Source organism: Heptranchias perlo, chromosome 1, assembly GCF_035084215.1.
Source record: "Heptranchias perlo isolate sHepPer1 chromosome 1, sHepPer1.hap1, whole genome shotgun sequence".
NCBI classification, from domain to species: domain Eukaryota; kingdom Metazoa; phylum Chordata; class Chondrichthyes; order Hexanchiformes; family Hexanchidae; genus Heptranchias; species Heptranchias perlo.
Genome location: NC_090325.1, coordinates 24,723,314 through 24,749,863, shown reverse-complemented (window position 1 = coordinate 24,749,863; position 26,550 = coordinate 24,723,314). Strand labels below are relative to the sequence as shown.

Here is a 26,550-nt window from a genome sequence, read left to right as displayed (position 1 = left end):
TTAACGGGTGACCTGTTACTGGTTTTCAAGATTATGAAAGATTAGGATAATGTAAATAGTGATAGATTGTTTCTAATGGCTGGTGAGATGATAACAAGAGGACACAAATTTAAGATAATAAAACAAATTAAATGGGATGTTAAAATATTCCTTATACAGAGATGGTTAGAATGTGGAATTATTTGCCACAAAAGTTGCTAAAGTAGAATTCATCAATTCTTTCAAAAGAGCATTAGATGGTTGTTTGAACAAGAGGAATATTAAAGGGTATGGAGAATATTAAAGTGTTTGGGGAGCCAGCAGGAGAGTGGGATTAGGCCAAGTGACTCGTGTGGAGAAAAGCACCAGCAGTGACCTGACTGGCCAAAGGCCAGTTCCTTTGATGTGTGCTTCAATAAGCGTATGAAAAATAGAAATCCCTTCTTTAAAAATAACTTTTGGGCTTGTTATAATTATCAACAACAACAATCACTTGCATTTATATAGGGCCTTTACCATAGTAAAACATCCTAAGGTGCTTCACAGGAGCGTTATCAAACAAAATTTGACATATTAATTTATTGTAATAAATGGCAGAGAATTTGTAATAAGGACGTTGTTTATATATAAAGTAGCATTATTTTCCAGTAAATGACTGCAAATTTAGTTCCGATAATCTTGGAGTGGTAATGTCATATATCTAATCGGTGATGATCTCACAATATCACTGCTGTATTTATTACCTATCTATCCAATGAAGAATATATGGGGTTAATTTACACCGTGGGCGCGGATGGAAAACTGACGGTTACAGATTGGCTGCCCATTATACACCCCGCCCAATTTTCCTTTTCCTGGATTCCAGTTTTCCTCCCGCACCCAAAGTGAAAATTACCGCCAATGATTTTAGACATTTGTACAGTCGTATGATTCTATTGTATGATTGTTTGAATTTGGATTGGTCCATGCTAATCACATGACATTTCTAGCCATTTGGTCAGCACAGAACAATCACAGCCAGAAAACCAGACAATGTAGCCATATTGCTCTTTACCTTGAGCCTCCTATTTTCAGCTTACTGGAGATTACAAGTGCTCTGCTTGCTTGTGCTCCACTTCCTCCCTGGCCCATCTGTGTTCCCAGATCTCCCCTCCCTATCTCCCCATCCCTGGTATTCCCGAGGTCTGATAGACCACAGCCCTTGTCTGTTGCTCACTCCCCGCGCTGGTTCAAATCCACTCTCCTGCTTGTTGCTGCACTTCCACTCTCCGCTCTTAATTTATGTTCTCAACATTTATCCCTCAACCAACATCATTAAAACAGATTATCTGATCATTTATCTCATTGTTGTTTGTGGGGCCTTGCTGATTGCAACTCGGCCTCCATGTTCCCTACAATAATGACAACACATCAAAAATACTTCATTGGCTTTGACGAGCTTTGGGTTGTCCTGAGGTCGTGAAAGGTGTTATATAAAATGTAAGTTCTTCTTCTTTCCTAGAAAACACTGCAGGAGCAATATGAATACTTGTTTTACATGAATGGGAAGTAAAAATCAAAATAATCTATAATTTTTTCTCTTCAAATGATAAAGTACTCAAATTTGACTACGATGTCAACTGTACTCCTTGGTACATTATTCATTTGTAATCAATCTTACCCACCCATTATACTCTATGTGAGTAAATCTCAACATTCAGATGATATTCACAAACCATTTAGGTTTCTCTGCTATCATTGATAATGATGTGGAGATGCCGGTGATGGACTAGGGTTGACAATTGTAAACAATTTTACAACACCAAGTTATAGTCCAACAATTTTATTTTTAATCCCACAAGCTTTCGGGGGCTTCCCCCTTCCTCAGGCGGTGATTTCCACACCGCCTGAGGAAGGGGGAAGCCCCCGAAAGCTTGTGGGATTAAAAATAAAATTGTTGGACTATAACTTGGTGTTGTAAAATTGTTTATAATCATTGATAATGCCATTGGAACCCTTTGATCAAATTATAACTTTACAACTCTCACAAATTAAGATCTCTGCGCTCCTCCAATTCTGGCCTCTTGCGCATCCCCAATTTTCATTGCTCCACCATTGGCAGCTGTGCCTTTAGCTGCCTAGGCTCTAAGTTCTGGAATTCCCTCCCCAAACCTCTCCGCCTCTCTCTCCTCCTTTAAGATGCTCCCTAAAACCTACCTCTTTGACCAAGCTTTTGGTCACCTATCCCAGTATCTCCTTATGTGGTTCGGTGTGAAATTATGTTTGATAACGCTGTTGTGTAGCACCTTGGGGCATTTTACTACGTTAAAGGTGCTATATAAATACAAGTTTTTGTTGTTGTTACTGAAACCTATCTCTTTGACCAAGCTTTTGGTCATTTGTTCCAATATTTCCTTATGTGGCTCAGTGTCAAATTTTGTCTGATAGCGCTCCTGTGAAGCACCTTGGAACATTTTACTCCATTAAGGGTGCTATATAAATACAAGTTTTTGCTGTTGTTTAGTTGATGGGAAATGTTTAATTTGAATAGTGTTGGTACATTTGGTACAGGCTCATATTTATCTTCTGAAAGTTGAGTATGTATAAGCAATGAAGATTAGAACTAATAACGAGGGAAAGTGACATATTGGTAATAAAGATATTATCCTATATTTTTGGTATGTACAAAAATTGGCCCCTGCTGATGTGTCATAATTTAGAATCAAATTTCAGGGAGAAATATATTGGGGTAAATTTAAAATCAATGTGCTTAACAATACCACAGAAGAGATTTAAAAATAAGACTTTATTATTTTCTTGAATGGACAGACTATCTAACACTGACCTTCTAAATTGGCCAAAATTTGGATTTTCTTTATTTATCTGAAATTGTTCCAATTTAATTTCAAATTTTACTTAGAGCTTTTCAATCTCTGTGTCGATACTTCATTTGTTTCCCCCAAATGGCCTTTGATATATATTTGAATAGTCAATGCCCAGTACTTTAGTTTTACTTCTAACAAAAAAAGAAAGAATTTGCATTTAAATAGCACAATATCATATCTCTCTTGACATGGCAAAACACTTCACATACAATGAATTACATTGAAAAGCAGTTAATGTATGGAGGCAAACAGAGCAGTCATATTGGTGGCTCAGTGTGATAGCACTCTCACCTCTAAGTCAGAAGGCTGTGGGTCAATCCCACTCCAGAGATTTGAGCACAAAATCTATACTGACACTCCAATGCAGTACCAAGGGAGTGCTGCATTATCGGAGAAGCCGTCTTTCACATTCGCGCCAGGCAAGTGGCAGGCAATGACCATCTCCAACAAGAGAGAGTCCAACCACCTCCCCTTGACATTCAACGGCATTACCATCGCCGAATCCCCCACCATCAACATCTTGGGGGTCACCATTGACCAGAAATTTAACTGGACCAGCCACATAAATACTGTGGCTACAAGAGCAGGTCAGAGGCTGGGTATTCTGTGGTGAGTGTCTCACCTCCTGACTCCCCAAAGCCTTTCCACCATCTAACCATCTACAAAGCACAAGTCAGGAGTGTGATGGAATACTCTCCACTTGCCTGGATGAGTGCAGCTCCAACAACACTCAAGAAGCTCGAAACCATCCAGGACAAAGCAGCCTGCTTGATTGGCACCCCATCCACCACCCTAAGCATTCACTCCCTCTACCACCGGTGCACTGTGGCTGCAGTGTGTACCAGCTACAAGATGCACTGCAGCACCTCGCCAAGGTTTCTTCGACAGCACCTCCCTAACCCATGACCTCTACCACCTAGAAGGACAAGGGCAGCAGGCACATGGGAACAACACCACCTGCACGTTCCCCTCCAAATCACACACCATCCTGACTTGGAAATATATCGCCGTTCCTTCATCATCGCCGGGTCAAAATCCTGGAACTCCCTATTTAACAGCACTGTGGGAGAACCTTCACAACACAGACTGCAGCGGTTCAAGAAGGTGGCTCACCACCACCTTCTCAAGGACAATTAGGGATGAGCAATAAATGCTGGGCTAGTCAGTGATGCCCACATCCTATGAACAAAAAAAAAATCAATCGAGGCCTCATCAACCCTCTCAGGTGGACGTAAAAGAACCCATGGCACTGTTTCAAAGAAGAGCGGGGGAATTCTCCTCGATGCCCTGGCCAATATTTATCCCTCAACCAACGTCACTAAAACAGGTTATCTGGTCATTATCACCTTGCTGTTTGTGGGACTTTGCCGTACACAAAATGGCTACTGTATTTCCTACATTACAACAGTGACTACACTTCAAAGGTACTTCATTGGTTGTAAAGCACTTTGGGATGTCCTGAGGTTGTGAAAGATGCTATATAAATGCAAGTCTTTCTTTATTTGTACTCGGCAGCATCAACAAAATGAATGATCAGTTGATTAGGTTTTTTGTAGTTGTTTGGTGGGAGTTGAACATTAGCCAGGATAGATTAGATTTATTAGAATGGTACCAGGGATGAAGGACTTCTGTTACGTGGAGAGTCTGGAGAAGCTGAGGTTGTTCTCCTTAGAACAGAGAAGGTTAAGGGGAGATTTGATAGAGGTGTTCAAGATCATGAACAGTTTTCATAGAATAAATAAGGAGAAACTGTTTCCAGTGGTAGACGGGTCGGTAACCAGTGGACACAGATTTAAGATAATTGGCAAAAGAGCCAGCGGCAACATGAGGAAACATTTTTTACACAGCAAGTTGTAATGATCTGGAATGCACTGCCTGAAAGGGTGGTGGAAGCAGATTCAATAGTAACTTTCAAAAGGGAATTAGATAAATACTTAAAGGGAAAAAAATTACAGGGCTATGGGGAAAGAGACTAATTGGGTAGCTCTTTCGAAGAGCCAGCACAGGCACGATGGACTGAATGGCCTCCTTCTGTGCTGTACCTACTATGATACTCATACCAGGAGGACACTCTGCTGCTTACTGAATGGTGCCAAAGGATCTTTAATTTCCACCTGAACATTGGTTTAAAATTTCATCCAAAGGACAGTACCTTTGACAATGCAGCAGTCCCTCAGCACTGCACTGAAGTGTCTGCCTAGATTTTGTTCTCAGGTCTCAAGTCCTGGAGTGAGGCCTGAACTCACTATCTTGTGGCATAGAGGCAAGAATGATACAGCACAGGAGGCCATTCGTCCCATCGTGCCTGTGCAGGCTCTCTGAAAGAGCTACCAATTAGTCCCATTTCCCTGCTCTTTCCCCATAGCCCTACAATTTTTTCCTTTTTAAGTATTAATCCAATTCACTTTTGAAAGTTGAATCTGCTTCCATCCTCCTTTTCAGGCAATGCATTCCAGATCATAGCAACTCGCAAGGCAAGGCTCAACCTTTAAGAAGAATAAAATGAAATCTTAATAAATTATGTGTACTAAACTGTGCAACGCGAAAACAGGGTCATGTTGAAGCGGCCTATAATTCATACTCATTGTCAGTTCTCATGTTCATGTGTTTTATTCTGGCTTATGATTACATAATTCATTTTTACCTACATCCAATTTTTTAGTGCAACTTTTTCAACTTTCGCTAAAATGATTGGACAAACAAAATTGCCTAATATACTGATATATAATTGTAACGGTTTATTAATTATTGGGATCTCATAACTACATGACCATTATGAATGACATTTTGCAGACTGCCAACGTGTAAAGTATTCCCCCAGTTTGGCTCTACGAGTCAGGTTGAAGTCATATGTTTACACAAAAGAGCACAAGATGACAGCCGGCAAGGGAAGCGTAAACAAACACAAGCGATCGATCTTTCAGGTAACAGAGATTTGCGGAAGAAGCTATTCAAAACAGCCCCCTGAGACATCTTTAAACCTCAACAAGAGACACTCAACTGGCGAACAGAGTGAAACTGACCAGGTTGAGGCGGAAGGCGGAAGCCAGTCACAACACGGTGTAGGGTTGCTTTGGGAAGTGGGGGTATCCGCTCGAATTTTAATAGTTTCCAATCGCGTCATATAATCTTGTTAAAATCCCCTCTATGACATACATTTACTTCCCAAAACTGAAAATTAGCTCCAGAGATTTCTTTAAAAAATGATCGGTCAGACAAAAGCTTAACGCATTTTTGGACATTGATGATGTGTATTAAACACAGTGAGAATGTCACGCCATTTGTTTCTGTCCATTTGGGTGTCTCATGAGAGCTCGTGAAAATTAAACGGAAGAAAACAAGCCTGTGTTTTTGACAAATATAATTTAAGGACGAGCTCCGTGATGCATTGTCTCTAGGGTTTCAACTCAACCGAACCAGTTGGAAGAGATACTTGGACTTGGTGTGACTATCATTTACAAAGTCCTACTTAAAACACTGAAGACATTCGGGATATCGGAAATCAGGCAAAGATTTACGATCAGGTTAAAAGCCAAGCATTCTCAATGAATTTCTCAGTGGTGTTCTTCACTGTCTTCTATTCAGGTTGGGACTTTACATTAGAATACATTGAAGCTCTCACGAAAGCTTGGGACGCACTGCCGAAAATGGTACTGAGCCCCACAAATTAGTACGGTTCCAGGCTTAATCCCTGGTCTCAATCCTGTCGTAATGGTCCTACAATTAGCCTCAGAACCTCAATGTTAGCAGGGGGAAATAAGGCAGGATTTCTACTCCCGAACGCCACCAATTGCAACCCCCCCCTCCAGGGGAAAATTTGTACTTGTGAAGGTCGGTCAGGGACAAAATCAGGCTCAAACATGATGCCTCCCGTGATCAAATAGTCTGCTGACACTCGTTATCTAGTTTCACACATGAAGAATGGCTCGATGAGTGAGCAGTGGACTGCTGGTCTCTGTGGAACGACACGCCATCATGAGCCAGTCTTTCAGGAGTTGAAGTGGGAGAACTGGGGAGATTGTGAATGCTGGCTACAACCTTTGCATTGGCCATCACAGTCGATTTCGACAAAAACAAATTTCACCAAAACGACCGTTTACTCGTTCCACATTCTTATGGATGAAAGCATGGTGATGGCGAGAGGGGCGGGGGGCACCAGCATAGACATTTTAACATTTCAATCCTAGAGATATCAGTATAACTTAGTTTAGTTTACTTGTTCAGCGCCTAGATTGCTGTTTCGAGAGGATAAAGCTGCAAAATTATAGAATGATAATTTTCAGCACAGGCCCATCGTGCCTGTGCTGAAAATCTACTTTCAAAAAATAATTATTGCAACGTTCACATTCAAACCTAACAACCCAGAGAGACCAAATTATTCAACACTGCTAAAATTGACATTATTTTGGATTTAACGTTTTGCAGAATTGATGATCTTTACATGTTTTTGTGCTGAACTCAACTGATTACGTTCACGGTATAACTCGTTAAGTTACAAAAACCCTGCAGCCAGTTAGTTTTGAAACTCTATATTGTTAGAATAGTATTCTAACAGAAATGGGTGGCAGTTTAAAGGCGGCAACTAACTGCTCCAGACAAGAGATGATCTATTGCTGTTGGGTGATTTACGATTTACAATCTCTTGTTTAGACCTATCAGTGTCAAGGGTGCTTTAGACATCGCACAAATCGAGAGAAATATATATATATATACATCTTTAAATGAGAATATGGCGTGCACACCCTTAAATGTGAGGTCGAAAGGTTACAATAATTGTTTGACTAACGAGGACTCCGTTGAAGCATAAATAGCCAGGCTGTTACTGTCGATTTCTGCAGAGGTCCCAGTCCCAACACTGTTCAACACCTGCAGGCACGGGCAGTTCACAGACTATACCAAAGTTCAACATTCAGTGAGTATACGGCGCTGCACTTGTGCATTAAAACAGAAAATGGTGTAACTACACAGCAGCTCAGTTATCAAATGTGTGTATTTTCAAATTTCCATCATATGCTGTTTTTTTCTCTATTTAATCTCTGTACTTCTAAAAAATATTTTAATAACTTACTTTTAAAATGATTTTCTTCTTCAACACGTCCTTGTGTTGATCTCGTGTAATGATGTTGAAACATTTAAATTGCCACCAGTTTGTGCTTCTTCAGCAGTGAGCGTGGTTAGGTGCTTCAGAATTTAGTAATATCATCGGGCTGTATGCGTTTTAGTACGCATGAGCGACGGCAGTAATTTTAATGATGGTAATTTTATCCTTTCATTTTCGGAAAATGTTAATTTTTAAAGCCAATCATGTGAAATTTATTGTAAATAAAATGACACGCTCTTGTATTTATATTAATCCTTTTTGTTTCCAGCAGCACTGAAACCCCCCTCCCCCTAGAAACAGTTATGGCGATGTGCAAAGTTTGGAAAGTTTTCGGGACGCTCTTTGTAACGGTGCTGGGCTGTGTGCGTTGCCTGCCGGTGGACGGGGAGCCTCTCTGCACGGCAGGGGGGAGCGCCAAGTATAGCCTGATCTTCACGGGCAAGTGGAGCCGCAGCGCCTTCCCCAAGCAGTACCCCCTCTATCGGCCCCCGGCGCAGTGGTCCCCGCTGATGGGTAAGTGTGTTGTTCCCTGTAAGGGTACCGCTGACAGCTCTAATACTGCGAGCGCAATCTGATCTATAACAACTTTACAGGAGTTTAATTTAACTAAGCTGACAATAGTTACTTATGACCGAGCCTCTCAAATGTGAAAGACAAATCGGTCGTGCCCTGCACTTTCTGATGGACTCGACTGCCTCTAAAACTAGTTTCAAAGTGGACTTTAAAAAAAAACATTTTCCCCCTCAATTTTAATTGTAGGCATTGACACACTGATATCACACAACAATCTATTCCTCCCCCAATGAAGTCCTTTAAAATGGACTTTTGAAACCCATTGAACATTTACTCTTTATTTGGGGATCCACTGCCACCTGTCGGACACTTCACCTTAAACAAGGAAAACGTTTCCCTTTCTCATTTACCCTCAATCACAAGGCGACACTCTTGACTTAAGTTACTTTAAGGAGCGTGTATGGTATGAACATATTCGCCTCGGGAAAATGTTGCCCCTTATTTGCAGCCGCACTGTCATTTTGTAGGATATTGCAATTTTATAAGTTCCCCTGTCATAGTGCAAATTGTAGTGTAACGTTAGTTTCTTTATATCAACGAGAAGAGTATTTATTGTTTTGGATGGCTTTAAAAAAATTGCAGTTATCAACATTTGGTACAACCATCAGCAGAATCAACCTCAGGACACAGGATGGAACTGCTTCCAGAAACACCCTGTTACCTCAGAAAGATTTCACTACATTATCGCGGGGATTCCTACTCTCAGACTGCATAACTATAACTGTATTGGCGGACAGTCTCTCTGTGTCTTTCCAACCTTTCTTTTCTGTATTTGTGCTTCCTCTGTTTATGACTCTCTCTGCCCGTGGCCTCGTTTGCCCCCGTGACTGTCGCTGTTTATTTCTTTTAGTCCAATGTATAATGTTAATTGGTTTGTCTAACTTTGTCCTTTCTTACTTTCATCTCTGGTGTATCTCACTGGGTTTTGTAAATCTCTATCATAGCCCAAGACTCTTCTCACGGATCTCGCTCTTTCAGAAGTTCATGGTTTTTCTTTACTATATCGAAAAATATTGTTGAATATACAGCACAAATAGAATTTGTTTTTTCTGAATTTTTTTCTAATTGTGTTAGTGACCATAAGATCATATCTGAATTATCTGATCGTCCACACCTGTGAGGCTCACTGAAAATATTTATTCCACCTTGCTTTTAAAGCAGGAGGAAATGCTTTATATTTATCATATGTGCACCCTGAAATACTTGTCTTATTTTAAGTCTTGAGGTTAGTTAGTTGATATAAGTTAGGGGGGGGGGGGAGGGAATTATGTTTGGTAATAGGGTTATTACTTTATGCCAGCAAATGCAGTTTATTGTAGTTTTCATACATAATCTCTAGACAGAAGATATTTAGGTGTCAGCCTTGGTTCAGTGGTAGCACTTTCGCCTTTGATTCAGAAGGTCTTGGGTCTCACTGCTGGATTTGAGCACATAATCCAGGCCGACACTTCAGTGCAGTAGTGAGGGAGTGCTGCACTGTTGGTGGTGCCATTTTTTGGATGAGATGGTCCCATCTGTCCTCTCGGGTGAATGTAAAAGATCCAATGGCACTATTCGAAGAAGAGCAAGGGAGATCTCCCCAGTGTCCTGGCCAACATTCATCCATCAACTTAACACCACTAAAGCAGTCATTGGTCATTTATCTCATTGCTGTTTGTGGGACCTTGCTGTGGGTAAATTGGCTGCCGTGTTTTCCTACATTACAACAGTGACTTCACTTCAAAATTAATTGGCTGTGAAGCACTTAGGGATGTCCTGAGTTGTAAAAGGCACTATATAAATGCAAGGTCTTTCTTTAATATCAAAGGGAGAAAGCATTGGTGATTATTTCTTATAGTTGTTCTCAGCCAATGAACCAAAAACCTGGGCAACCTACCCATTTTCTTCCCCCCCCCCCTGCCATTTTTGCTCTGCCTTATCTGATAGGCTCCCCACTTCCCTTAGTGAGATATTCCACGTATAATTGGCAGTCTAGCACATCCCCTTTCTGGGCTACAGCTGGAGCAGCATTGAATCTACCAAACCACCTCCCTGTCTCCAACTTACAGAATGAACATCTAGTTATTTCATTCTACTTGCACACATTTTTCACTATGTGCACATGATGGTGTAGTAGTGGTGAATACCTTACTGCAGCTGGTTTTCCTGGCATACAGCATTGTGTAATTGCTGATTTTTTTTTGGCTATGTATCCTACTGTGTTTTTTTGCATGATTAAAATCCTAAAAGGAAAAAGTGTTTTTTTAAATAAAGTTTTTCCTCCTCCTTAAACAGCGGTCACCCACAGCAGTGACTACCACATGTGGCGGGTGGGAGAATATGCCAGCAATGGAGTACGGGAATTTGCGGAGAAAAGTGAAGCGTGGACTTTGATGCGAGAGGTGGAAGCATCTGGAGAGAAAATCCAGAGTGTCTACGGAGTTTTCTCAGCACCTGCTATCCCCAATGGCGTAGAACAGACCTCAACTGAATTTGAGGTGCATGCCAGACTTTCGCTTGTGAGTATCCATTTATCTGTGCTACTCAGCCTTTTCTTACCCCGTAATTTAATCTACTTGGGAAATGTTCCATTGTCTCTGAATTGATACATTAAAATTTTCAACAGAAATAATTTGGACATAGTGACTTTTTAATTAAAAAAAATTGTAGTGTTATTGTTGGGACACATGATTTGTCAGAGACCCACTCAGAATCTAGAATTTCACAAACCATGTAAATGTGGTAATCGAGCAGCAAACTGGATTGTATACAGTTTATGTAGATACTCACCAGGTTTCATCATAGGATGTCACACTGCATCAAATCATTTGCCCTAGTTATTGTAGTAGAAATCAAGCCTATTTTTACAATAGGGGAGTGATGTCCTTACAGATCAAAAAAATGTGACAGACCTTCATCAGTAAATCATTGGGTAGATCAGGAAGCTCCCTGGGTTGATCCTCTGTCTGTGCTGAGTTGGCTGATCTCAACTAGGTGGTGATAGGGGCTCTATAGTTGCACTAATTTGCTACCCAGTGATCCCTGCTGGAAAGTGGGAATGAATGGACACTGGGTGGGATGCAGTGTTATTACTATCCTTTTTGGAAGGGAATGCAGGGAGGTTAGCAGGTTCTCTTTGGAGTTAGAGGCTCCAAGCTGACACACCTGGCGATAGAAGCTTTGAACTAAGCCAACCTTGTTTGGTAGATTTGGTAGTCAACTACCAGAACCAGACAGGTCCACAGTACTTCAGGACACTGTTGATGATTGAATATTTAACTCACTAATGGAACCTGGAGGGTATACCATCTCTGAGGATTGGGATTCTTTACATTTGGTTCCTGACAATTCTGCATGCCAGTGCCCTAATGGACAAGTAGTGGGAAGCTTACCAATACCACCATAGGTGGTGGTACAGTGATATACAGTAAGGACAGAGTGGCCCTGGGAGTCCTCAACATTGACTCCGGACCCCATGAAATCTCATTGCATCAGGTCAAACATGGGCAAGGAAACCTCCTGCTGATTACCACCTACCGTCCTTCCTCAGCTGATGAATCAGTCCTCCTCCATGTTGAGCACCACTTGTAGGAAGCACCGAGAGTAGCAAGGGCACAGAATGTACTCTGGGTGGGGGACTTCAATGTCCATCACCAAGAGTGGCTCAGTAGCACCACTACTGAACGAGCTGTCAGAGTCCTGAAGGACATAGCTGTCAGACTGGGCCTGCAGCAGGTGGTGAGTGAACCAACAGGAGGGAAAAACCTACTTGACCTCGTCCTCACCAATCTACCTGTTGCAGATGCATCTGTCCATGACAGTATTGGTAGGAGTGACCACCGCACAGTCCTCGTGGAGACGAAGTCCCGTCTTTGCACTGAGGACACCATCCAACGTGTTGTGTGGCACTACCACTGTGTTAAATGGGATAGATTCAGAACAGATCTAGCAGCACAAAAGTGGGCATCCATGAGGCACTGTGGTCCATCAGCAGCAGCAGAATTGTATTCCAGCACAATCTGTAACCTCATGGCCTGGCATATTCCTCACTCTACCATTACCAACAAGCCAGGGGATCAACTTTGGTTCAATGAGGAGTGTAGAAGAGCATGCCAGGAGCAGCACCAGGCGTACCTAAAAATGAGGTGCCAACCTACAACTCAGGACTACATGCATGCTAAACAGCAGAAGAAACATGCTATAGACAGAGCTAAGTGATTCCACAACCAACGGATCAGATCAAAGCTCTGCAGTCCTGCCCCATCCAGTTGTGAATGGTGGTGGACAATTAAACAACTAACGGGAGGAGGAGGCTTTGTAACATCCCCATCCTCAATGATGGTGGAATCCAGCACGTGTGTGTAAAAGACAAGGCTGAAGCGTTTGCAACCATCTTCAGCCAGAAGTGCCGAGTGGATGATCCATCTTGGCCTCCTCCTGATATCCCACCATCACAGAAGCCAGTCTTCAGCCAATTCGATTCACTCCATGTGATATCAAGAAACGGCTGAGTGCACTGGATACAGCAAAGGCCATGGGCCCCGACAACATCCCGGCTGTAGTGCTGAAGACTTGTGCTCCAGAACTAGCAGCGCCTTTAGCCAAACTGTTCCAGTACAGCTACAACACTGGCATCTACCCAACAATGTGGAAAATTGCCCCAGGTATGTCCTGTCCACAAAATGCAGGACAAATCCAATCCGGCCAATTACCGCCCCATCAGTCTACTCTCAATCATCAGCAAAGTGATGGAAGGTGTCGTCAACAGTGCTATCAAGCGGTACTTACTCACCAATAACCTGCTCACCAATGATCAGTTTGGGTTCCGCCAGGACCACTCTGCTCCAGACCTCATTGCAGCCTTGGTCCAAACATGGACAAAAGAGCTGAATTCCAGAGGTGAGGTGAGAGTGACTACCCTTGACATCAAGGCAGCATTTGACCAAGTGTGGCACCAAGGAGCCCTAGTAAAATTGAAGTCAATGGGAAATCAGGAGAAAACTCTCCAGTGGCTGGAGTCATACCTAGCACAAAGGAAGATGGTAGTGGTTGTTGGAGGCCAATCATCTCAGCCCCAGGACATTGCTGCAGGAGTTCCTCAGGGCAGTGTCCTAGGCCCAACCATCTTCAGCTGCTTCATCAGTGACCTTCCCTCCATCATAGGGTCAGAAATGGGGATGTTCGCTGATGACTGCACAATGTTCAGTTCCATTCTCATCCCCTCAGATAATGAAGAAGTCCGTGCCCACATACAGCAAGACCTGGACAACATCCAGGCTTGGTCTCAGAAGTGGCAAGTAACATTCGTGCCAGATAAGTGCCAGGCAATGACCATCTCCAACAAGAGAGAGTCTAAGCACCTCCCCATGACATTCAACTGCATTACCATCGCCGAATCCCCCACCATCAACATCCTGAGGATCACCATTGACCAGAAACTTAACTGGACCAGCCACATAAATACTGTGGCTACAAGAGCAGGTCAGAGGTTGGGTATTCTGTGGTGAGCGTCTCAACTCCTGACTCCCCAAAGCCTTTCCACCATCTACAAGGCACAAGTCAGGAGTGTGATGGAATACTCTCCACTTGACTGGAGGAGTGCAGCTCCAACAACACTCAAGAGGCTTGACACCATCCGGGACAAAGCAGCCCGCTTGATTGGCACCCCATCCACCACCCTAAACATTCACTCCCACCACCGCACCATGGCTGCAGTCTGTACCGTCCACAGTATGTACTGCAGCAACTCGCCAAGGTTTCTTCGACAGCACCTCCCAAACCCATGACCCCTCCTACCTAAAAGGACAAGGGCAACAGGCTCATGGGAACGACACCACCTTCACATTCCCCTCCAAGTCACACACCATCCTGACTTGGAAATATATCGCCGTTCCTTCATCATCGCTGGGTCAAAATCCTGGAACTCCCTACCTAACAGCACTGTGGGAGAACCTTCACCACACGGACTGCAGCAGTTCAAGAAGGCGACGCACCACCACCTTCTCAAGGGCAATTAGGGATGGGCAATAAATGCTGGCCTTGCCAGCGACGCCCACATCCCATGAATGAATCTAAAAAAATGTAGCAACAAGCTTCTGGTTTTAGTATGTACTACTTGAAAATAACCAGTGTGCACAGTTGGGCATCCCTAAGTCTTGACTCTGCCAACTTACTCTTAGGCTCCCTGAGTTTGGATAAGTGGGGTGTGGCTCCATGGGGAGAGAGATGGGACAAACAGGAAGTCTACCTGTGGATTTTTCCGTAGCTTTGTTTGGAGCATCTCAAACATTTTGCTAAGTTCCTATGCATGTCAGATACCTGGCTGGTCAAAACCAAAAGGTCCACCCACCAGGAAATAGCCTGCTGTTTAGGTGCATGTGAAGAGTGGCATGGGTGGCCGGTACCAATGGAATCTTACTCCAGTATGAATTAGCCCCTTTAAAGAGAGGAGGGGATCAAATTGGGCTTCAATGCAATAGATACCCTGGTAAACATTTGGATACTCCACTCTCAGCACAGAATCTTGCTCGATGGGCGAACAAATTGGAGAATCGGATGCAGAAGTAAACACTTTCCATTTGTGGCACTCCTGATTTCCCAGTCATTAACTTTGATGACTAGAACATTGGTAGATCCATGAATTGGGTAAACTGACCTCCGTGTCTGATTCTCTGATCTGAACCTCCGTTGAGGAAGAGGAGCCTCTGAAAATTTATTTTAGTACATTTTGCTTGTGACTTTTTATACTTGCAAGATTCATGTGATGGAAATTTTATTATTAATGGCACTTTTAAAAAAGTTATATTTTAAATAACACTTTGTGCAAAGTTAACAATAGTGCATCCAGACGAATATAGTCATAATCTGTTACCCAATGTTTAAAGTCTGCAACAAAGGAAAACATTGATATAATGTTCGTACAATTCATGAGGCTATTCTGGTCATTCCTGGTCCTACAATGATCATTTATTGTTTTTTAAATTATCAATTAAAACTAACTTTAAAAGTCCTTAAAAATATCAACGAATTAATACAAAAGTTATTCATCACTTCTGCCCTGGCTGTTAAGTTTTCAGGAAAGATTTGGTTTCATTCTGGTAGCACTTGTCCATACACTGACACCCCTTTTATGCTCAAAACTGAAACTTAATTCTGGGTTTTATTTGAACTCGAGACCTTGCCACTTTGAGGCATTACCTCCCATTAGTTCATAGACACTAACCTGGAAAACTAGCAAAAGCTGTCTTAATGGCTTAAAAAAAGTCAGTCTCAAAAAAAACCTGACAACTCAAAAACTGCCCTGAATATCAGTTGATGGTGCAGTCGGGCATGGGCTGGTCATAAGTTAAGCTGCAGGTATACTGAGCATCCGTCACTTCTATATAGTGGAAAATTGTGGCAACAATTGTAGGGATTTTCCCTTGATATTTCTTGTGGAGAAATTGTGGCTCATTGTGAATGTGACTTGGCGCTCTAATGGTAAACCTGGTAAAATGGTTGCCACAGTAACAAGACAGCACTTTTCTCTCCCATTTCCTTGGTTCACGCTGTTGCTCTTCCCCGCCAATTCCCCCATCCCCATCCTTCCCATTTGTCTCCTTTGTCCCTATCACAGTTCACATTCACAATTTTATTTCCCTCCCCACCCCTACCCCTCAGTTCATGCTGACAGTCTCTGTCCTCTCCCCCTGCTCCTTCTGCTTCCTCTCCTTCAGTGCAAGCAATAATTTTAATGGATGGAAAATCATTTAATAGGTTGCATTGACCGCTGTTCTCAAATTCCTGAAAATCGCTCCGATCTTGAAATTCTGTGCTGGGAGGGCCAATTTGTAAAATGGTCCCACTTTTTTTTCTAAAAAGCTTCCTCGGGCAGAAGGCTGATGGGAGCAATTGGTAGACAGGTATGTTGGTCCCAGAAATTATTTATTTTATTCCTGCCGATTCAGTAGTTGAAACCCACCAACACCAGCTGGAGGGTTCTTTGTATTTAATTCTGTTGGAATTGATTAAATCTGTGAAAGAGATTTGTGTATTCCAAATAGAATAAGTTTGCTTTGTTTACCATTGCAAACAGAAATTGAATTCTGTTTTCAACTGTAGGTGAGATATGAGTAACGTCTGCATGAGAATTCTTTGTTTGAAAGGGGCAGTGTTACCATGGTAACTTGTCTTTCCAGATACTTCACCGTGTTTGTATAGAGATGAGTGCAGTGATGAGATGCTTTAGCATCACTGCCTCACCTCTCTCGCTCGTTACTACAAATCTTTTTTCATATATTGCACTTTCAGCAAAAAACCCTCTACAAATCTGCTATGTAGAAGTTTTCACTGCAAGAAGCATATCACCTGTGTTCTTGTTTAAATACTCCCTGCTATTGAAAGGGTCCATGTTGTATATTTGCGTATGTGCATTGTTCGTTCTGATTTCTTCAGTTAGAGTGCATGCATTGGGAAAAGTATTTTGGGGAAAGACTATCTTAAATGGCGTGGGCTGCCTATGGAAGGCTGAGGGACAGAAGCAGCAGTCATATTTTTCCCCATTGAAGACTCTGAAAGCACCCACAGACTAATTGGGAACACACAGAGCCAACAAGCTCAATGGCCTCAACTTTGAAGGTGGATTCTATCAAGTCTTTGCCCCAAAATTAAACATGGTATAAATCCTATGGTTAAATTTAATGCTGATGTGTGTTTTCCACATAGATGAAGCCATTAACTTGAGACATCAAAAGAACTGCTAATTAGAGAGAGCTTTTTCCAGGAACCCTCTTTAAATGAATACCAGAAAGTTGCAATACCAAATGGCAAACCAGTCCATTTAAAAAAAAATGATCTTTTTGCAATTTGTGGAAGCAAAAGTGATGAATAAGTGAAGAAAAGTGATTTTTAGGCAGATTTAATTATTTCATTTGGTGTCTCAGAACTTCCATTCTGGCTTGTAGTGTGGTCCAGATTTCAATGCAGAAACATAATGGATTAGAAATTGCACTGAGCGGCGAACGGACGCTGCCCACCTCTCGTAAGTAACTAACTCACCCACAAACTTCTGGGCTCCAGCTTGCTTTAATGGAGACCTGCAAGAAGTGCAGCGTTCTTTCCCAGGCTTCTCTGGTGAAGGGGACATAGAGATCCTTTCTGCCTCTCACAGCACAATCAGCTTGAAGCAAGCCACGCTGTGAGAGAGAACCAAGAAGTGAAGCTCATTCATAAACGTGCAGTCTAAGAACCAGGAAGTGTCAGATAAGATTAATAAATGTCCTATAAAGTCAGATAGAGAAAGCGAAATAAAGAGGATAAGATTAAAAAACTGAGATAAAAGAGAGAAAGAAAAAGAAAAATGTTAAATGTTTTAATTAAAATTTTTTTTATACATGTCCAAGAACTATTAAAACAGAGAGTAATGGGACTCCACATTTTTAAAAGTTAATTTTCAGTGCCAGTGAGGTTGTTGGCAGTCACTAATACTTACCATATCGTTAAAAGTTGGTTTAGACTTGATATAACTCAGCGTACTTTTTTTCTGGTGAGATTAGTTCGTTTCCAGCTAGGCAGGAGAGCAAGTTGGTGCTGGTCCATTGATTCCAGCCGGCGATATCTCTAATGTGAAGCTGTCAGATCAGCAGGGAATCAGGAAGAGCAAGTTCTGGATTTCCGCGTTTGACTGTGCATGTGCGCTCGCTGGAACTGGCTCTTCCATTTGCCCTGAAATAACGGTGAGCCCTGTTACCCTTGCCGTTATTTCTTGCGCAATTTCTGGGCCAATGTAACATGTGTAACGTGTCAAAATCAACCTGTGCCAAAGTGAGTTGCTTTATCATTTTTTATGTTTGGTAAGTATATCTAACTAATGCCATGCCCAGAACTAGTTTATGTACATTTGCGAATTAAATGATAAATTATGTCTCTCTTTTGACGCTATATTTGCGTCTTTGCCCAATGCTTGTATCTGTGTAGAACAACATTGATCATTTGTGTTAGCACGTGTAAAAGAAAATGCTGCAAATACACAGGTTAAAGTTTTCAGGTGTAGACCCTTCATCAGAATCGGAAGATAAGCAAGACCCTTAAATGGAACCAAGCAAAACAAAGAAGGGAAAAGGGAATCGCAAGTAGGATTTTTTTTTTAAATTCGTTCACGGGATGTGGGTGTCGCTGGTGAGGCCAGCATTTATTGCCCATCCCTAATTGCCCTCGGGAAGGTGGTGGTGAGCAGCCTTCTTGATTCACTAACTAGGAATGCTGAATCCTCACAGAGAGGAGATTATAGATTGAATGGGCAGGAAATTGGTTTCGTGAAAACTGGTGATTGTGTCTGAAGAACATTTCAGTGAGGCAAGAAGACATTCAGAGAATAAGGGCATAAAAGTAACTAAGTGGGGTTGTGAGAGGGCATAAGAAAGCTACACACACAAGCTGATTCTATATAGGTGCTATGGGAGTGCCACTGCTGACTACCTCCTGTACAGCCAGTGGTAATTGGAAGCAAACTTTCCAGAGCTTTTGAGGCTGGTTGCTGGGGAAATACACCTAAGAAAGATTTCTTAGCAGTCAGCCCCAGTGAATTGAGCAAGTCCACTCTGGGGCTGTTGGTGGACCCAGCATCTCTCCAACACTAATACACAGCAAGTCCACTCTGGGGCTTTGGTGGATCCAGCATCTCTCCAACACTAATACACAGCAAGTCCACTCCAGGGCTGCTACCATCTCTCCATTGTTAATACAAATGCAGTATTTTTTCAAAAAACGAATGGGAAAACAACAGCTGCGAATGCAAAAAAATATTAAATAAAAACCAAAGATGCTGGAACACACAGCACTTCCATCCACACATCTTGCAGTAAAGGGGGAAAGAACTACTGCTCATCTTACCTACTGCACGGGGACTAGCTGAACAAAACTTTAAAAAAAATTAAATCCATAAGCAATCAGCACTATGCACGAGTGTGTTGAATTTTTTTGTAATGTGTTCCCAGCCATTTGATGCTTTCTGTTCAGCACGCATTATCACAATACATAAGGTTTAACCAAATTCCTTGTGCTTACTCCTAGTTGTCCTTCATGGTTCGTATTGTGCCAAGTCCAGACTGGTTCGTAGGTGGTGACAGTTTTGATCTGTGTGAAGGAGATCACTGGAAGGAGCAAATGTCTGTAGATCTGTATCCGTATGATGCTGGAACGGACAGCGGTTTCACCTTTACTTCTCCAAATTTTGCTACTATTCCCCAGGAGACTATCACTGAGGTGACAATATTATGAAAAATATCCATACAAAGTATAGCCATTTAAATATGAATTGGATAAATACTTGAAGGGAAAAAATTTGCAGGGCTACAGGGAAAGAGCGGGGTAACGGGACTAACTGGATTGCTCTTACAAAGAGCCGGCACAGACTCGATGGGCCAAATGGCCGCCTTCTGTGCAATAACCATTCCTTGATTCTATGAATCCAATGTATGTTACCAGCATTTATCAGTGGTCAAAAATATCCTGTCTTATCTAATCAACCTTGATGGTTTAGTCGTTAAATGTGGCATATGGTGTGGTCCTGACGAAGAATATTCCAGGCTTGCTTCCTGGAATGTGCAGAGTTAGCTAATCTCAGTTGGTGTGGCAGTTGAGGTGCTATGTGTGTTGATGTCAGGATTGAACTTGGCTGTGTTGCAACTGTGGTAAAAATAGCTTCCTGATACTATCAAGGGACACTGAGAAAAGGACACTTTGAGGTACCAAGGGGTAAGTGGTACCCGTGGCACTATATCCCATCACAGGTCAGTGCCTCCAGGAGACGAGGGGCCGGTGGTACCCATGGCACTGTATCCCATCACAGGTCAGTGCCTCCAGGAGACGAGGGGCAGGTGGTACCCATGGCACTGTATCCCATCACAGGTCAGTGCCTCCAGAAGATGAAGGGAGAAATTTTGACCAAACTAATAGGTCTAATTTTTGTTTTGTTCACAAATGCATCTGTCTATTATATTGGACTATAGTGCCTTCTTTGTTGTCTTTATTAGTACTATTTTGTATGTAATGAATGTAGATACTAACCTAATAGATTATATGGGTCCCTTCAGCTCAATATTAGAATTTTGTGACCCATTATATTATAAACACCCAACACCCAATTTCTTTAGACTTCACCTTTACACACAAACTGTATTTTTTTTCCAGATAACTCTTAATTTGACATTACTGGATCTCTTTGGTAAAATTGTCTTGTACATTAACAATAACTCATAATACATTTACCATCTAATTTAAACCAACATTTTCACGATTCAGATATAGATGTAAAATTGCCACTAACTTGATACTTATCTGTTGAATGTGCTTCCATCATTTAGATAACTTCGACTTCACCAAACCACCCCGTAAACTCTTTCTTCTATCCCAGACTGACACAACTCCCTCCAATCGCCAGAGTGACACTGACTAAGGTGAAGGACAGCCAATTAATTAGGATTTCTACAGCTCAGTCCAACCTCATTCCTATGGGCAATGAGATAGATAACTCTGTGTCAGGTGAGTTGTATAAAACTCTATTATTTCCCATTTAAAATCTACATTATTCAGTGTTGGCTGATTGAGTTCTACATTTCCATGGCTCCAGCAGGACTGCAAACCTAGAATATTTAATAAGCCGTAGCTACTTTATTCCTTATAGTTTTAAATTCCAGTTTTAGCCAGATATTTATCCAGCTCCTTTTTTAAAACTTAAGTAAACTTGGAAGGAGAAAAGGCCATTAGCCCATCAAGGCTGCTGCTTCTACAGTCCACCCTTGACTGTCCCAATTATGGGCTCTTTCTCCCCACTCTCATAAATTAAACAGATTGATTCATATCTTAATATCTCTCAATCCCCTTTCCCCACAGGTATTCATCCAATTACTTCTTTAAAAAATGCCACACAATCCAGGATTAATTACTTGCAATCTGTCTCGCATACCCTGTGTGGGGAAGGGAAATCTTCGACTCTCTAATCATATTCAAGGCTCGAAGTTTGTAACTATCAAGTTCTGACTCATTAAACTAAATATGGGACATTATTTTCATTAAGATTTATCAAGACAGAATTATAACTCGAGGGTATGTTAATCCCTCTTCCATTGCCTATCTTTTTTGTTCCTCTTAGGACTTGTGGTAAAGATGGCAGAATAGGTGGCTTACTCGCAGACCACTGATAACTCTGCACTTTCACAGCTGCTGGGAATTAAACTACAGTCCTGATAAAGTCTCTGAACTAAAAGTAAACCAACCTGACTAAATAAAACTCCTGTATTACATAAATAAAGTTACAAGAAAAATATAGAACAACTTGTGTGCACAATCTATGTTGACATTCCAGTGCTGCTGGGAGTGCTGCATTGTCAGAGATGCTGTCCTTTGGATGTGATGTTAAACCAAGAGTCCCTCTCCTTTTTTACAGCTGTTCAGGTGGACTTAAGATCCTATGGTGTGGCATTTTCCAAAGAAGAGCAGTGTGTTCTCCTGGTGTCCTTGGCAACATTCCTACCCCAGCCAACATCACCAAAAGCAGATTATCTTGACATTTATCTTATGTCCATGGGATCTTGCTGTGTCAAAATGGCTGTCACATTTGCCTTCATTACACTTCAAAGCAATTCATAATTCTTGAGAAATTATTGACAAGGGAGTAATATAAATGGAAGTCCTTGTAGTTTTATAAATTAATTGACCACTCATTATTATGATTTTAATAACAACTGGTTGCATTTTACTTCATAATGTGTCTGAGATTTAAAAACATTTTTTTGCAACAAAATATTTTCTAGACTGAATAATTGCAACTGATTGATCTGTTCACTACAGAGACCCCCCTGGACTGTGAGGTTTCCACATGGTCCTCCTGGGGCCTGTGCATGGGGAAATGCACGGATACGGGTATTAAGCGCCGCACTCGCTACATCAGACTGAATCCAGCCAACAGCGGTAATCCCTGCCCAGAGCTAGAGGAGGAGGAGCAGTGTGTGCTGGACAACTGTGTCTAACAGCGACACCCAGTGGTGATAGACCATATTGACACCCTTTGTTGGATTTAAAGGGCTGAATCTTACCAAACATGCAATACAAATGAATTCAACTAATTGATAGTGATTCAGGGTTTTAAATGACAGCTAGGTTGACAGTCATTCCATGTAAATGCTAATACTTTTTCTTTCAGTTTGCTGTCTACTAAATGAAGACTTAAGTTTCCCTCCACCTCATTTATCATCAATAGCTTGGTGTACAGCAATTAGTGCAAACCTTGATTCAAAACCATACTCGTGGATACACAGTAGTAAATTAATCTCGTGAGCAAACTTAGATTAGACTGTAACCTGGAAATCACTCCCAGCATCTTGTAGTATTTATAGTGTGTACCATTTCAATTTAACATGAGCTTTTGAGTTCTTCTGTTTTTGGTGCTTGACAGCAGTTGTTGGTGTGGATGGCAAATGTGAATGCCTTCCATGTTCTTGATCTGTGATGGTATTTGTGTAAGAAGATTAACGACTGTTAGGAATGTACATTTATAATCTGAATGTAATTACCTGGCAACGCCAAGTGTAGTAGCAAATTAATAGTTTGAAGAAAATAATGAAGGGAATTGATTTGAAAATGGTGGTGTTATTTTGTAATTCGTGTTCTTATTTCCAAGCTTTCTGGTTCCACAAATTTACCAGATGGGTGAATGGGTCTTACAAATCACAATCACTGTTCTTGGGCAGACAATACAGTATTTGAGGGCCTTGTACACTAATGAATATAAACTTCTATTGCAGTGTCATTATTAGTCATTCTAAGAGATTACATTACCCACATAAATAAAACTATTCCCTGAGAAACAGGATGCATTTTGACATTGGCTTTAAAGAATTTTGTAACAAATTGCAGAATTCTTTTACCCATTTCTGTCTGTCCAACGAAAATGTAAAATTTCAGTATCGTGCTTGATTGAAGAGAGCTGTTTCAACCTGGTCTGATTTTTCTTTTTGAATGTATTTAAATGTCTTTATTGCTGGGCACAGAGATTCATGTATTTCAATATGATGTTTGACAAACCTTATTTTCTTTTGTTTGTCTAGATACTATCTTGTAAAGATGTTGCCCCGTTAAGTGTTGCCAACATGATTTATTTGTGCCCTTTCATTAAATCAACCCAAGTACAAGACTGAATTTGAAATCGTGAAATGGACTTGAAATTCACCAGGTTTTTTTGGGGGGGGGGGGAGAAAATGGTACATCACCTGCTTCAGCTTTAAACGGTTTTAGAGAAAAAGTTATGTGGTGCTAAAATCTGGAGCATAAAATGCTAACCAGCTACACCTTGTAAAATGTGTATAATAAGATACATACAAATGGATTTATGAAGTGTGAACAGTTGCAGTATTTCTACCATACGTCAAAGGTCCATTAGGTCACTCAAATCATTGGAAGCCCTGGTCCAACAGCCATCCTCTGGGATCCACCAATTAATTAACCCCAATCATCTCCTGTGTCAGATGGGATGCAGTAAAGGTTCAAAAATGTATAGAGCTCTGTAATTAACATGCTGATGTGACACACTGGAGCTCTAATGTGCGTTGCTGTGGAAAGGATAGAATGCGAGGTAATGTCTAAGAAAATGTACAGTGATCTACTCATTTCAGCTCTATGCTTGTGGGGAAGCACCGAGTGAAGGCCTGTTACCTCCACACAAAGAATCTGGGGAAGAGTCACCCCGATCTCACGTAGCACTAGTGACCAATCACAGACTGGAATAGCCAAAGGCTGGGGTCCCTATCTCTGGGATTCTCTGAGCTTTTTAAAAAATTCATTCTCAAGATGTGGGTGTTGCTGGCAAGGCTAAAATTTCGTGCCCGTCCTAGTTGTCCTGAGTTTGATACAGTTGAGTGGCTTGCTAGAACAATTAAGAGTCAACCACATTGGTGTGGGACTGGAGTCACATATAGGCCAGACCAGGTAAGGACAGCAGGTTTCATTCTCTAAATGACATTGGTGAACCAGTTGGGTTTTTATGGCAATCCAACAGCTTTGTGTTCAATTTTGTTTTTAACTGATATCAGCTTTCTATTTCCAGACTTTTTAAACTGAATTCAAATTCTCAAACTGCTATGGTAGGATTTGAACTCATGGTCTCTGAATAATTAGTCTAGGCCTCTGGATTATGAGTCCAGTAACATAACCACTACACTACTGTACCCCTAATGATGCTTAGTGCTAAAACACCAGAAAGAACGGGAGGGGGAAAACAGGTCTATTCATTACACTTCCATTTAAAAAAAGGATTAAATAGAAATCACACCATAGTGAAGTATAACAGGATTTATTTAAGTCATTGAGAAAGATCTTGCCATTTGGACTGTTATGTTCATAAATTATTGCTCTTTCATGTTTGTGAAGTAAATGAATAGAGAATACACACTATGTGTCAATGGTGTATGGGTAATGCACCATCAAGGGATAGTGAGCCCAATAAATCACAAACACTTGTGTCCAAGTGAATCATATATTTATGATCACAGCAGGTCTATTTTTCATAAACTAGCTCATATGTTCTTTATCAACATACAATATATAATTAGTATGTTTACTTCATGTAGTAGATGTTACTTTTTTTCCCCTCTTATAAATTCATGTTCAACAAAATCATACTGTCTGGTTTGAAGTGAGGCATGGGTTGGCATACAATTTGGATATATGGTTTACATGCAGTAACATGCCCTTATCTATGCAATGTGTACATGTATATAGCTTGTGTATTGGGTAATATTTCTTTTTATGGAAAGGCTAATCTCTCTTCAAGGCCTTGGAAAGGGTACAGCACACATTCACCAGAATGATACTCGAGTGTAAAGGGTTAAATTATGAAGACAGATAGCAAAAACTTGGTTTGTATTCCCCTGAGTTTAGAAGGTTAAGGGAGGGGGAGATCTAATCGAGTCATTTAAAATGATTAAGGAATTCGATAGGGTAGATATAGAGAAACTATTTCCTCTGGTGGGAAAATCCAGAACAAAAGGGACTAATCACAAAATTAGAGGTAGGTCATTTAGGAGTGAAATCAGGAAGCACATCTTCACACAAAGAGTAGTCAAAATCTGGAACTCGCTGCTCCAAAAGGCTGTGGATGCTGGATCAATTGAAATGTTCAAGACTGAGATAGATAGAATTTTGTTAGGTAAGGGTGTCAAGGGATACGGAACAAAGGCAGGTAAATGGAGCTGAGGTACAGATCAACCGTGATCCAAATGAATGGCGGAACAGGCGTGAGGGGCTGAATGGTCTACTCCTGTTCCTATGTTCAGTTGAACCCGTTTAACAATGTATAATGCTAACTATGTTGTGCACTCACTTTTATCATAAAGCGGGATGCACAAAATGATTTGCACTTGCACTTGGTCATTAATTTCAAATTCTAGCATTGTGCATTTTTTTTCTACTGAAAGGACTACTAGAACTTGTATCTCTATAGATTGCTAATATCCTTCGCGTGTGTGTCAGTCTGTACTTCTAAAAGGCACCGTATTGCTATTTCTTATATGTTTTCCTACCTTGTTTCAAATTAACATGTATTTGTATATAATTGACTGCTTGTACATTGTTGTATTTAATTCTATAGTTGCCTTGACCTAACATCTTTTATACTTTTTTGTATCAAATTAAAAAAAAGTGTTTCAATTATGTATTTTCCTTGTTATAAATGAAGTAAATACATGTTCTGGATAGAAAGTTTAGTTCTGGCTTTAATTTTGTTTTAAAAGTTTCTTTGCTAATTTGTGTGTATGCAATCAGATCCCAGATCCCATTAGTTTCTCTTAAGGACTTTTCGTCTCTAACCAGCCTCTGTGACTTTGATTTCATCCTCTATTCCTCCTGACAAGCCTGGCTGTGATTAGGAACTCACCATCTGATAAATCACTGGAAAAGCCCATATTCTCACATAGTGTAAATACACCAATAGCTGTGGTGCTGAGTTTGGTATCTCTGAGAGACGAGTATTCCTGAAATGAACTCTGATGGCCAACATCAGTTTTCCGCCTCTGAAAAAGCAGT

The 26,550-nt window shown here is 41.2% G+C and overlaps 1 protein-coding gene across 2 annotated transcripts; it reads left to right on the top strand.

Annotated features, from left to right (window-relative positions):
* Positions 1-7,515: 7,515 nt before the first annotated feature.
* On the top strand, positions 7,516-26,172 carry spon2b (spondin 2b, extracellular matrix protein). 2 transcript variants are annotated; one of them, XM_067987997.1, is made up of 6 exons: positions 7,516-7,755; positions 8,216-8,457; positions 10,792-11,015; positions 19,546-19,737; positions 20,838-21,015; positions 22,324-26,172. In XM_067987997.1, exons 2-6 carry the CDS (start codon positions 8,247-8,249, stop codon positions 22,500-22,502), a joined length of 984 nt encoding a protein of 327 aa, XP_067844098.1. In that variant the 5' UTR covers positions 7,516-7,755; positions 8,216-8,246; the 3' UTR covers positions 22,503-26,172. The 2 variants fall into 2 exon arrangements, with proteins under 2 accessions (XP_067844098.1, XP_067844191.1); XM_067988090.1 differs by having other exon boundaries at positions 8,213-8,457.
* Positions 26,173-26,550: the final 378 nt, after the last annotated feature.

What these genes read in the sequence shown, in the direction of transcription:
- spon2b (XM_067987997.1), top strand. Translation starts at nt 8,247, where the DNA reads ATGGCGATGTGCAAAGTTTGGAAAGTTTTCGGGACGCTCTTTGTAACG. An exon ending in GCAGTGGTCCCCGCTGATGG is followed by an intron (nt 8,458 to 10,791) that starts GTAAGTGTGTTG and finishes CTCCTTAAACAG; the next exon opens with CGGTCACCCACAGCAGTGAC. An exon ending in CCCAGGAGACTATCACTGAG is followed by an intron (nt 19,738 to 20,837) that starts GTGACAATATTA and finishes TCCATCATTTAG; the next exon opens with ATAACTTCGACTTCACCAAA.